We start from the raw sequence: 13,471 nt of genomic DNA on the forward strand, positions 1-13,471 counted from the left end.
TCAAAGAAACTTTTTGCAAAGTTCATATAACAAATAGAGCATAGTCCTTCTGTTTTCTTACACATGATTGGCAAATGTAACTTCGTGGTATTTTGCTTTTTGTAGGGTAAAATAATAGGTTGTTAGAATTCAAATGAGATTGTGATTGTGTGAAACGTTCATTTCATAATTAATTTCCTTACCTTGTTTTCTGAAACACTTTCTTTTAAACATCGATATGAAAGACAATACTAAATTAATCAACTTGGTCAGGTCCTAAGACGATTTTCTCATCTTGTTTTCATAAAAAGGATCAACTTTTAAAGAAACAGTATATGAATTAATGCTGCACTGGAAAGGCCTTTCTCCCTAATGCTTACCAGATAAAATTTCAGTTTTGCCTGAATGAATAAAATAAGAATTCAAAGAATACTATAATAGCAGCAAAATTTAGAAAAGTTATATGACGACTTTGATACATAAGCACATATGAAAATATAATTCAGAGACCAAAATCTATCATCGTTTAAATGGCATGACCCACTGCTGAAGATTTGTCAGCACAAATGCACTGACATATTCAGTGTTTGCATATCTCATAGTTCATTGAATTTACTATACCACCTAATGCAGTAGGAAATGTAAACATTTCAAACTCTTGAAATAATTTGATTATTCTCCATCATTAATATTTAATTTTAAATAAAGACTTCCTTGTACTAACAAATTTTATCTTTTCTCATAATCAAAAACCAGTTTTGTTAAGTGGCAAGAAACTTGAACCCTTTCTTAATCTACAAGTCTCAGAATTATTTTCCACAAAATAATTTGGCTTTCTTTAAAGGACTCAAATTTTAAAATATATTATTGTAAATCAAAAGCACATTTGGTTAAATTATTTTAGTACATATAAATTTAAAGTTTTCAAATCTGTCATCTAGATAATACAAGTTTTTGTCCCAATCCAGTAACAAGATTTGTGAGAGTGGACTCCTGAGCTCATCCAAGGCTTCAGTGGTACCAGCGCTATGCCCGGAGCCCATTCCAGTGCCCAGCCAGACTAGGGAATTTTATACTTGCAGGCATAACTGATGTCTTAAATCAATTCGAGAACTGAATGCATCTTAAATGAGTCATTATGGCTAATCTGAAAAACAATCTGCTGTAGGTACCAGCCATCCAGGTGATAATAGATGCCTGATTACCTTTGTACAGCGTGACTAAGGTTAACTCGGACACTGTTGAAGAAGGAGGGACAAGACTGCCAAGACAAGGAGTAGAAAATAATCATGGCTGTTTTTTTTTTCACCTGAACAGAAAACAAACAGGCCTTGCAGAGCAGATGTTCAGGGACAAAATTTTGGCCACAGCTTTTAGGCCTCAGTTGCTGTTGTCCGTTAGCCAACTTTGGTTTAGAGGAAGTAAAAAAAAATATAAAAGGACAATGATAATTGATTCAAGTTTTCCTTAACTGGTTAGCTTTTAACTGGGCATTGGAGAAGGATATGATAACTTGCCTTTAGTTATTAAAACACATTTTAAGTACTCTAGTCCTATATTGTTTCTATAATAATGAAACTACATTTAAAAATAAATAATTTCTGGTCTTTATTGTTAAGAATATTTTAATTTTCCACATGCATAGCATTGGTTTGTAGAAGGCAATGACATATAAAATATTTACATTCCTTTCTCTCTAAATGCAGACGAGACATACCCTTTCCCCAGTGTTTCTCATGGCCATTGGGGCAAAAAAACTGTTGATTTCTTATTTTTTTAACTTGATTTCAACTCTCATGTGATTAGTGCTAGCCAAGTGTGTATCTTTAAGTGCTAATATACAAAAATCTTTGTCTATTTTGGAAACTGATGAATAAACCTCCAGAACATAAAGATGAGCTAATTATAGAAGCATGAATATTTTTTTACTCTGTAAACATAAGTAACATAAGGATGCCAAAACCATTTCTTACTATCCCATTCTAAATTATGTAGGAAATATATCTGTTTAGTCACATGAATCCCTATTTTTGCAAGGATCATCCATAGAAGCACCATTCCAAACATTCCACAATTTGTGGCTCAAACACAATTGGTCACAGGATTCTATTTCACCCTGACCATGAGATATAACAGTGACATCCTAAATTTAAGATAGAGATGATTCAGCAGTATGCTCCTCGTAAGCCCAAAATGCCAAGTACATCTGCATATCAAAAGCCTTCCTGCTGCACCCTGCAGAATCATAGAGAAGCCTTTCCATAATGCTCTGTGGAGAATCCTGTTCTTCCTTGTCATGCCTGTATTCCGTAAGGAGTTCTGTGTGTGTGTGAGCAGACACAGGGACTTGTACTGTACACAGGCATTCACACTGACAAGAATGGGTTTGACTATCCAGAAGTGAACCTTCATGAAATGTTAAATAACTTGTGCATGAAAATATACACACATACCCTTAATTTTATTTTAAATAATATCTATTATTAATCTGCAGAGAAAGTTCTAATTGACACTGAATTTTAAATACAATTCTTGTTTAACATTTTATAAAATCTTCTCATGAAAATTTAAAATATCCTGCTTTCCATAAACCAAGGAGTGAATAATTTCCACTAGGACTATCAAACCAAATTATGCTTATGGAAAACCCAACACATTGTGACACTGTTAGAAATTATTTGGTTTAAATCCATATAAAGCTGAATGATCATGAAGGGACATGGTTTGTGTGTACAAGAATTTTCTATCTATGAGATATATCCTGTGTAATTAATATCTTTTACAAGTTCTTTATCAGGAACTAGATCCAAACTCGTGTCTCCCTGCTCTGCCTTGGTATTCCCACTACCCAGGTCTGCATATGATGTGGTGTTTAACTTTATAGTCTGACTTTGATGCAGTCAACTGTTTGCTGTAGTTTATTTAAAAATACCACAAATCATTTCAAAATATAACTAATCACCCTTGCACTCCTGTTTACATACTATTAATATACACAACAAAAGAAGTCGTCCTTGGAGACTTGGCATCTGGAATCCTTGGAGATCTGCAGTTACAAACTCTCAAAAAGGGAGTAAAAGCTTTGAAACAGTCTATTACCATTAAAAAGTAGCTCACTGAGTTTCAAGTGCAGAATAATTTTATTCCTATAGCTAGTCTGACAAAAAAAATCTCCCTCCCCAAATCTAAATCAAAACTAGAAAAACAAAAACAAAACAAAAAAATTCCCCAAACTACACTCTACTTTATACATAGAACACCACATTGTGGATTTTCAGTGATCACTACCTTAAAAAGTGAAAAAGTGCCTGTGTGCTTCTCAGGATCTGGTAAAAGGGGGTATCACCTTCCAGCATAACATATGTACTTATTTGAGAATTTGTGCTGCTATGTATGCAGCGACAGAATGCAGAGCTCTCTATTTGCTATAGTTATGCACTGATGATAAATTACAAATGAATTTATTTTTGTACAAGTGAACAATCCCAAATGTAAATGTTTATTAGAACTTCTGTTAGCCACAATAAAAGGCATTAGTTAACCTGCTATTATTGCATGCAGTAAACGACAGGTGGCCTCTATTTTTCATTTTATAGACTTGTTTTAAACATATATTTATAGTAACTGCAATTTTTATTTTAATATTTTATCCCAGATTTTCTGCTGGTCTGGTAACCAGGAGCATTTCGATAAGTGAACAGATGGAGTAGGAGTTATGCCAATGCTTTTCAGCATAGGCAAAATTTAGAAGTCTGAATTTCTGTGCTTCTTGAGGCAGTGGAAACAGCAAGTTCAAGAGGGAACAGTATGTTGGGAGTTTCTAGGACATCTGAGCATGTTGGCACACATTGATGGCTGAAGCATTATAAAGAAAAGTTCTTCAAAAGATGGAAAACAGCTAAAGAAAGAGCCATGCTTCTCATAGTTCTGTGTATCTATGAATATAAAAGAAGGTTTCTTTCCATATCTGAGCTCTCAGGGCAGCCCTTCCTCGCCACCTACCATGCACTGGGACTGGCAGAAAAGTCTGCTTGCTCAGAGGCTCCCCTCTGGTTCTAAGCATCTGGAACCATTTTCCAAATTTTGCCTTACAATGACATTCTCAGATCAGTAGGGTAGTAGGTACCTTCAAGAGGACTAGGATGACTGGGGTTTGGATATCATAAACGAGCCATAGTTTTTCTCTGGCAGCATCCTTCATGAGATTTAGGAAATGTTCTGAGTGATGCCACTTCAGAAAAATGTACCTTCCTAAATAGCATAGTTCCTTTAAATTATTTTCTCATACAAAAACTCAGTTTATTGTAAACATAAGCTGTTAATAGTGTGCTTTAAAATGTGAAACTTCTAGTATTGTTTGCCACTAAAACGGCCCTTTGAGACCACTTTCATTTTTTTCCTCAGTGTCTCACACCTTCTGTTGTACAATCCAAGTAATGAATAGTATAATAATTTTTTTATTTCACTTCCAGTCTGTAATCATGAGAGAAGTTTAAAAAAATATAACCTTTGTACTCACCCCAGCCTTTGGTTTAGCTCCAGAGCTGGCTACTGAAGAGGGAGATGCTGGGTCAGGAGCATGGATATTAGAAGACAAGTTTGTTTGCATGTGATTTACTGAAGCAACATCCACTCCACTTTCAGAACCAGATTCAACATCCTGTAGAAAAATATTGTAAGTCTCTTTAGTAAATGTGAATATGAAATAAAATCGTATTTTTGCTAAATGGAAATATTTAGGCTAGCTCACTTAAATACACATGCTTGCTGTCTTTTTCAATGTGGTGATCTGCATTAGCTGCTGTTCTGAAATTGTAAATCACTACTAACATCAAAGCTATAATTCCCCTAAAGGGTAGAATGCTAGGTAAGAAAAATCAGTTAAGAGCTGCAGAAGTTTGACATTTTTCTCCGATATTCAGTATTTCCTGTGTGCTCTCACCTTCTGTCTCTGCAGCACTGCAAGCCAGTGAACATCTGTAAGCCATTATGCAGATGAAATGACTTCACCATCCAGCAGTTTATACAATTCAGAGGTACAGCTCCTTAGTTTTTTTGAATCACCAGACACTTACCAGCCAAACACCATTTCTGGTTAGAATGCCCTTACTTTTAATGACACTGATTACATTCCTCTTTCTGAGAATAAAAAGAAGATATACAGTATGTTTTATTGTTGAGGAAGTGAAAATTTAGCACATGCTTGATTTACTGCATAGGGTGAGGGCAAGGGATTGTACTGTTTGCAGATAAATTGTGACACGTGTCTGGCAAAGAACTGGCTATGTGTAGAACCAGCCATATACTGTCAGGATTATTAGCTGAGGTGCAGCCTGCATGGATACAGAAACATACTATGCAAAAAAAATCTCCCAAACTCTTAATCTCAGAAAATGTGTGAACAATGCCTCAGTTTCCTAATTCCAGGTTCCTAGAATAGGTGAAATATGGGGCAGAGTCATCTCAGGGGGTCTGCTCCTGAACTGAAAAGATACAGGACCCTTTGATTCATTAATTCCAGTTAAGTCTCTGGTCTGCCAAGCCAAAGCTGCCATTTGGGCAGGTGCCTCTATGCTACATACACAAGTACTGAAAAGGGTTAGAAATTAGGGACAAAGCTGGACTCTAGGTAGGACCATGTATTTGAGTCAGATATTTCCTGCCAGTGAGTTGTCTGCAATGTGAAGCACTGGGAAATGCAGCAGGGTCATGGGGCAGGCAGGCTCTGTAGCAGTCAGTTTGGCTATAGCTGCTCTCAGAAGTTTCTGGTTAGCAGAGCTATGCTGCCACAGTGCAGAATCATGATCCCTGCTGCATTACCCAGGTTTTTCCATCATATTCAAATGATTTCTTACTATAGAATAAATATGAGCCTGAACTCAATACCTATATGTATCTTGAAAACCAGATCTTTTGATGTTCTGGTCCACAACAATCAAAGGTTCAAAAATTCCTAGGAAATCATTGTCCACAGATAGCATATATTCCATGTTTGATGCAGGCTGTCTTTCTGCAGGGCTGCTTTGCAGTATGGGAACTGGTACCACATCTGATTTTCAGGCAGGGTTACTTATACACATTGCCTCCACTTTCTTTATTACTCTAAGAAATTAGCTGAAGTGCTGGTGAGATATAGGGAACAGATGTTAACACTGTATTTCAGATTTCCTGTGTCACCAGTGTTTAAGGAGATACTGTGAGAACATTGATATTCAGTGGGAAAAAGTTTAATGATGAAAAGTAAAATTATGTGATTTCCTCTAAAAATGACACATTGTATAATTTTCAGCTGATCAAACTCAGTGAAAACCAGATTTTCCTCACCTACAGACCACTCAGTTAGCAATAATGAAGCCTGGCTTTCAAAGGAAAAACCTCCTTGTTATTTAAAGAAAATACCACTAATAAAAAAAAAAAAATTACAAATGCTAGTCTAGAGATCTTGGGGTAGTGTTTCTCAGGTTTCTTGAATTGAAAAACATCTGCAGCATATGTGGGTGAAATTAACAGGAAGCCTGCACAAGAATACCTTGGATCAGCCATTTCATGTTTGTCAGAGTTACATGTGTAAACACTTAAAAAAAAAAAAAAAAAAAGCAAAAGAATGCATCTGTCATGTTTGTGAGCTGTCCCATCTCCTTTTGGATTACTCTCAGCAAAGAACGATCCTTTTAAGTGAATAAAAAACTCCTACATTAAATAATTCAAGTTCTGCCCAGAATCTTACTTTGAATGACTAAGGACCTTTTGCCTTCCCCTAGAAGATAAACAAGACCTGTCTCTCAGGCTTACTTTCAGTTCTATGTGACATCAAATGACAGATACTTATGTTCTGAGACTGGCGTGACCCTGAGCTTTTGCTGACTCTGCATTTACAGTGGGTGATAATTAGAGAGCCACACATTTTCTGAATCTTGTTGATCTCCCTTTGTTTTAGCTGAAAAAGGGAGTTCTGAAGCTCTCATTTACGAAAGGATGCCAAAAGGAAATAATGGATGCCAATACCATTGCCTTCAAAATATGTATGTATACAAAAAGAAACACCAACAAACAAGTCAAATTTTTTTACATAAAGAGCTTTAGTTCTAAACCAAGGAGATGAAAAATGTGAGGACTGAAAGAAAAAGGTGAAGCAAAAAAGGATTGTATTTAGAATAACAATAAAAAATTGACCAAACTGGCTTACAGGAATATGCCTCCGCTTGTATGTCGGGGTGCTGGATGGGGAAGAGCCTGCACTGAGAGCATTTTCAATATCCTGGTCAAGCTGGTCCAGTTTCATAATTAACAGCACCATGGAATCCAGTCGTGAACGATCTCGATCTTCTGGTACTTCCTATGGAACACAAAATACAACTGATAAATCTGAAATCATATTATTTGGAAAGAATAACCTTAAATTATGAAAGATCTGTTTCTTCATTTGCCAGGAAAGCACACTAACCAATAAGCAGGGTTTTTTTTAAAAAAATAACACTTTGTGTAACCAGATTATTGAGTATGTGCGGCTTGGAAAACATTTTATATTAATATTTCATATACACCCATTATAGCAATTAAATGTTTTAAAAGCACAATTGTTTGGAATAAATGCATCATTATCTGGATATATATACTTTTAAAACAGCTACAGATTCTAAACACTCCTCAAAATATTTACCCCAAATTAATCAAAGTAAAAATGATGGAGACTAATCTATGATGGAAACAGGAGACAAGTTCAAAGAGGCCATTTTCCAGCTGAGGATAACCCCAACTTCTGTTCTTTGTGGAACTCATTAGTGTAATTATGTTTTGTTGATTTGTAGCAGAGATTTCTGTCTTGGTTGGAAATTCTTGATACACATGAGGTACATCAGGGTAATAGTGAACACAACATCATAGATCCTCTGACTGGAAAGAGAGTAGGGGATATTCACATCACAGCCTTGAACACCTAGTTTATGCAGCTAATTTCCCTATACCCTGTAGAAAAAGGAGGCAGACACAAAAGTTAGATAACTAGCCTGCCTCAAAATTCAGGCTTATGAAAACCCCTACTGGTTCCTGTATGGATTTTCATAATTTGAACTTAGAAAATACAAAGTTCCATTAACCCACTTGAAATAATATTTTTTTAAATCCTTCTCAAGAAATGTAAAGATGTTACAATTGCATCACTGTGCCCAAGAAATAAGCAATATAAGTGTCCAAATTAGCCTGTTATTTTATAGTCACTAAATGGTTTTCCAGGCTATAGAGAGACTTTCCTTGTTAGGATTCCATTAGCAGGATTTTTGTAAACTGCTTCAAAGGCATTGCAAAACATGAATTAGATGATTACTGCTAGAATTAAAGGATAAAATACTCATACAAACCACAGTCTACATGATCTTTAGGTGAAGACAGGTGTGATGGTTACTTAATCATATCTTAGAAAAGTAGAAATACAAATCTGTCAGTCTATAGCAGAGTTATGAACAATGTACAATGCAAAGGCCAAACCCAGGGAAACTGTGTATTTAATTTTGTATTGCAACTTGATATTTTGCATTGGGTTTCTAAAAAAGCTGAATTTGCAGGATCCCCTGATGAATTTGAACTGAGTTTAGAGTCATTGTGAGAGAATATCACCCCAAAATACCTTAGAATTCACCAAAATGGGTTAAGTTTCACTTTCTTTCAAATTGAAAACACGATGTCCCAAATGATTCATTGCCACCACATGGATCTTCATTTTAACTGATGTTAAATTGATACCTGAGGTTTACAAATGTCAGAACAGTTATTTCATCTAACCTGCATGGGCACAGGAAGCCCAGTGGAGCAGCTGAGTGTCTGCTAATGGAGTAGAAATTACCTCCTTTGTGGCAGGGGCCATGTTTGCCATGGTGAGCAAGACCGTCACCAGTTTACACATCCAGAGGATGCCAGTGCTGTCACTAAACCAGGTTCCCACACAGTCCCCTCACTGTGTTCTTATTTCTATTGGTTTTTCTTGGAAATACACTACTATAAAGGCTAATCAACCTAAAACTGACACTTGACATAAAACCAGAAATTCATTGCCACAACAAAGGAAGTGGTGGTCGCTGGGTGGGTTTTTTTAGTTTGTTTGTTTTGTGGTTGGTTTTGGTTTTTGTTTGTTTCTCAGGCATATGAGGCATTTTACTCAAAGACAAAAAACAAAAAAACCCAAAAAACAAAAAAACCCAAACAAAAACCCAAGCAAACAAAAAAAGAATTTTCCCCTATCAAATTGTTTCATTCATCCTACCATAACATTATAAACTTGCTTTGCATACAGCAGATTGAGAATGCTGGAGAGGAACACTGAAATGAAGAGGTGGCAAAATACTGTTCAAAGTGATACTCAGGCTTGACACATGCTCTAGCTTTGAAGGGAAACATCGTTTTCAGAAAACAATAATATTGTCAGTATAGAATTTAGCTATTTTGTTTAGAAGTCCTAACTTTGTGGTTCTGACTCTTGCTTACATCAACATTAAAAATTTAACATTTTAACTATAGTTTCTGCTTTTACAACTTACTAAACACCTGTTTTCCTGGGGCACTACCAATTTGCATACATGCAAGCCTAAAATTATACAAAAACCCCACACTAAATAAAAAGGCTAATTCATCACAACACATAAAACAAATATTATTATAAAATTAATTTATGTCAAGACAGTTTTAGCCTTGATAGTCTCCAATAAATTTCCAAGAGCTTTATAACTTTATTATATTTTTTGTATCTCCCTTTTGTTTATATTCTAAGATTTTATCACTGAAGTACAATATGATCTACAGCTAGCAGGGTATTAGCAATTAATTTGTTTCCTTTTGAAAACACAGTGTTTCCTTTGTTTCCAGTCTTTCACATTGTTTCCTACTGATAGCTATTTACCTTCCAAATTAGAATGCAAAAATATAAATTACATTTATAGAATTATACAGAAATCCTACCTTTTCCATTATGAAGTCAAAACATGGGCATTAGAAGGTGTCGGGTCAAAGAAAACCCTTACAACCCTAATTTCTGCCTTAAGGCATTTGCATAGGGCAATTCAGGCATACATCACAAATATAAACAGTAGGTCAAACTCGAGATGTTATTTGTCTGGAGATTTTGTTTTTAACATGTCACACAAGGAGGAAATTGTTTAGGTCATGAACTGGAAAAAACAATATTTCTTTTCATTTTTATCCTCACTGGTGTGATAAAGAAGCTAGTTAAACTTGAATATATCCATATGTTTAGAACAGAAAACATTGCTACTCTTGCTAGAATGAAGGATGCTTGAATTATGCCTAAATTCTAAAACCCCAAATGTTTTTAAAAGGAAAACAGTCTACAAGTCCTGTTGCTATCATCAGTAAACAACGTTAATAGAATGAAAACATTTATGAGAACATGCCTGCAAGTGAGATTTAGCCAGTTTTTTAAGTCGCTTTTTTGAATTTGGAGCTCATGACATTATTGACAAGAAAAACTCCACATTTTCCGCTATGTACTCCCATGTCTTCAAGTGTTTGTGTGTCTTTTTTTACTACCAAGTTGTCTTGTGCAGCGTGCAAGAAGACCGGGCAATTCCTTAATATAATTTTTTCTGCACATAATTTTATAATTTTTATTTTAAACACTCGATGAATAAAAAATCCTCTATGAAGGCAATATTAATCAGAGTAACTCTAGAAAGAACTCACCCCCTCCTTTTTATTTCTGGTTTCAAGAATTTCATACCCATATTAGCAATACTTTACAATTACTTTAACAAACTCAGAAGAAACCAATTAAAGGATATGACCCTAAATTTGGATTTAATGCATCCATTCTGTTTTACCCAGGCATGGCCAAATGGAGCTGGATGAATTTCACTTCCTTGCTCTCTTAAAATTTGTATTTTTTTCACCTCTAGCCACTGTTTTACATCGAACACGCAGCCCCTACTAAAGTCCCTTTTCCCACATACCTCTTCTGGCTGAGTAGAGCTGAAGCAAAGAATACCTTTTGGAAAGGGTGTAGACTGTTAACTATAAAACCTATTTTAATTTTCTTAGCAAAAATTTTGTAGAGAAAAAATTGGGTACTGAAAACTAAGTTTGTGTTCTCTCTTAATACCCTCAGGGGGATTGAGTCACTCTCCTGCTTCCCTGTAGGTTCTCCCTTTGAAAGCATCTGTGATTCCAGACTGAGCAGACCTTCTCAGTGCCAGTGTGATCGCCTGTGGTTAAGGAGGGGAGACAATATCCCACCCTAAACATCTCCCTGCTAGGGCCATCAGGGCACCACCTCCTTCCTGACACTCTTGTGTCAAGATGCTCATAATTGCTTTGAAAAGGAAAACTTGGATTTTAGAGGCAAGATTTTTACACAAAAGAAAGGGATCATTTATGGAAAGAGCTGGTGGAGTTTTGCCTGGTATTCTTGATCTGTAGCCAGCTAGGCCGAGTTAAAATCTTATATTAATACTATATATTTCAGATGGCATTAAATTACTCATTCTTGTCTTTCCTTCCTAAAAATACCCTCTTTGAAAAAAGAGAATTTTATTATATATCACTGATTTAGTACCATAAAGTTTTCATGGGCAGAAACAAATGAAGAACAGAAAATATGCTGTTTTTAAATTAGTCTGTGGACTTTTTACTAGTAGATATACAAATAAGTTGTTATTTTCATCCTTCTATGTTGGACTAGTAGAGTTCACAAACTTTGGAAAATAACTAAGATTTTTATCATTCTCTAAATTTTACACTGTACTGTACCATAACCTGCCCATCACAGGGGTTTTGGAACTAGAGCATCTTAAAGGTCTCTTCCAATACAAACCACTCTATGACTCTGTGATTAGAGTCCTATTCATTATGGGAAGGATTGCAGGCAGAGAAAATTAAAAGACAAGGCAAAGCATTCTGTTCCTTTTTGACATAAGACACAAGGCCTAGATACCAGAAAAATCACAGGAAGATTACTATTATCAATCATATTTGCACTAATATATAGAACAGACTGAAAATGGTACAAACAATGTAGCCTACACTGGTGTACATACCACAGGTGAGAAGACATGCTCATATATTCATGCAGCTATTAGTCTAATTGCTCTATTACCACAGGTAGCTATTAATGGAAAACATAGACTTCTCAGACTGCCATTACTACACTAGAATTATACCAATTTTCCTTTAATATTAATGCAAATAAGTGGTGGTACTAGTTCCAGTAACTAAGAGAAGCAAGACCAAATGTAAAATTAACCAACTCATAATAGTACATCTTGTCCAATGTAGAAGATAATTATCTTATATTTTCACTACAATTTCATAAAGTATAAATGATGTATGAAATCCTGCTGTCTTTGGAGTTACACTTGATTACAGTGGCCAGTCTGATGATATCCAGCTCCCAGCAGGCATTTCTGATTTAGCATCATATCAGGATCATGACTACAGAAATTTGCCAAAATCAAATTCCATGGAGACACAGAGCATAATGTGAATGTAATTTCTCTTCACTGGATGGAAAAAAGTATCATTAAGCACAATGTAATTAATCATGCTCTTTCCAGCATAAACAAATTCAGTTACTTTTGAGCTTTGTTCTTCTTGATATTTTCTAAATTAGCATTGTAATTATTCTAAAATCACCTTTTATGACTATACCCTAATGATTATGGCTTACAAAGTAAGCGAAACCCCGTATCTTTACCTTTATTGGACCATATTTCTGTTTGCTATGAGTGGAAAGACTTCTGCTTTGTGGAGAATATTATGACAGTAATCTGAACACTAATTATCAGATTGGAAAAATACTGTAACGAAATAGAAATGTGATGTGAATATGAGTGATAGATAACTGATGCTACATTTTTTATATTACTGAAAAAGTACCTCAGACCTAGAAATTTTGTGCAAAAATCAACGAGAAAGTACTTCAGTGGTCTTGTTTCTTTTCTATTATAATCAAAGACTTAAATGAGTAAAAATAGTGACCATTCTATTAATCAGCAATTAAATCAGCATCAGTGACATGAAACTTAGCTTTGATACATGTCTGTTGGCATGTTTTGCAAATACACCAATAAGTGAATTGCTTTGTGTACTTACACTTTATATGTCTTTATCATTTAGTGCATTTCAAACATGGAAGCGAGGAATTGTTTACAAATGGAAAGCAAACCATACAGTTTCTGTTTTGCACTGCACTGAATACAATGCAAAGGGAATGGAGGAAGAAGAATGAATTTAAAGCCTAGTTTGTCCTCCAGTTTACCAGTGAAAACATAGAATCTAGGAAATGTTTGGTATCTGTTTAAAGTCTATTACTGACACTGTACACTGTAATACCTGAAGACAGAGCAGTAGTAGTACTGAGCAGTTTCCTGAAAGTGTTGCAACTCTTCCCACAATTGCAAAGGGCTTTGAATCAGGTCCAATACAGACGTGAGAATTAAAACAAACAAACCTCTGCACATCCAAAATATGTGAAAAATAGGAATTCTTGTCC

The 13,471-nt window shown here is 35.3% G+C and overlaps 1 protein-coding gene across 3 annotated transcripts in view; it reads right to left on the reverse strand.

The window, feature by feature from the left end:
* DLC1 (DLC1 Rho GTPase activating protein) overlaps nt 1-13,471 on the reverse strand; it is a 211,592-nt gene that overhangs the window by 154,888 nt on the left and 43,233 nt on the right. For all 3 annotated transcript variants that reach the window (XM_083862027.1, XM_083862026.1, XM_083862025.1), the window contains exons 3-4: nt 7,166-7,315; nt 4,499-4,639 (exon numbers count right to left, since the gene is read on the reverse strand). In XM_083862027.1, the coding sequence (XP_083718153.1) occupies nt 4,499-4,639; nt 7,166-7,315 (291 nt within the window). The remainder of the gene's footprint in view (nt 1-4,498; nt 4,640-7,165; nt 7,316-13,471) is intronic.

Source organism: Zosterops lateralis, assembly GCF_965231275.1.
Source record: "Zosterops lateralis genome assembly, chromosome: 5".
In the NCBI taxonomy this organism is placed as follows: domain Eukaryota; kingdom Metazoa; phylum Chordata; class Aves; order Passeriformes; family Zosteropidae; genus Zosterops; species Zosterops lateralis.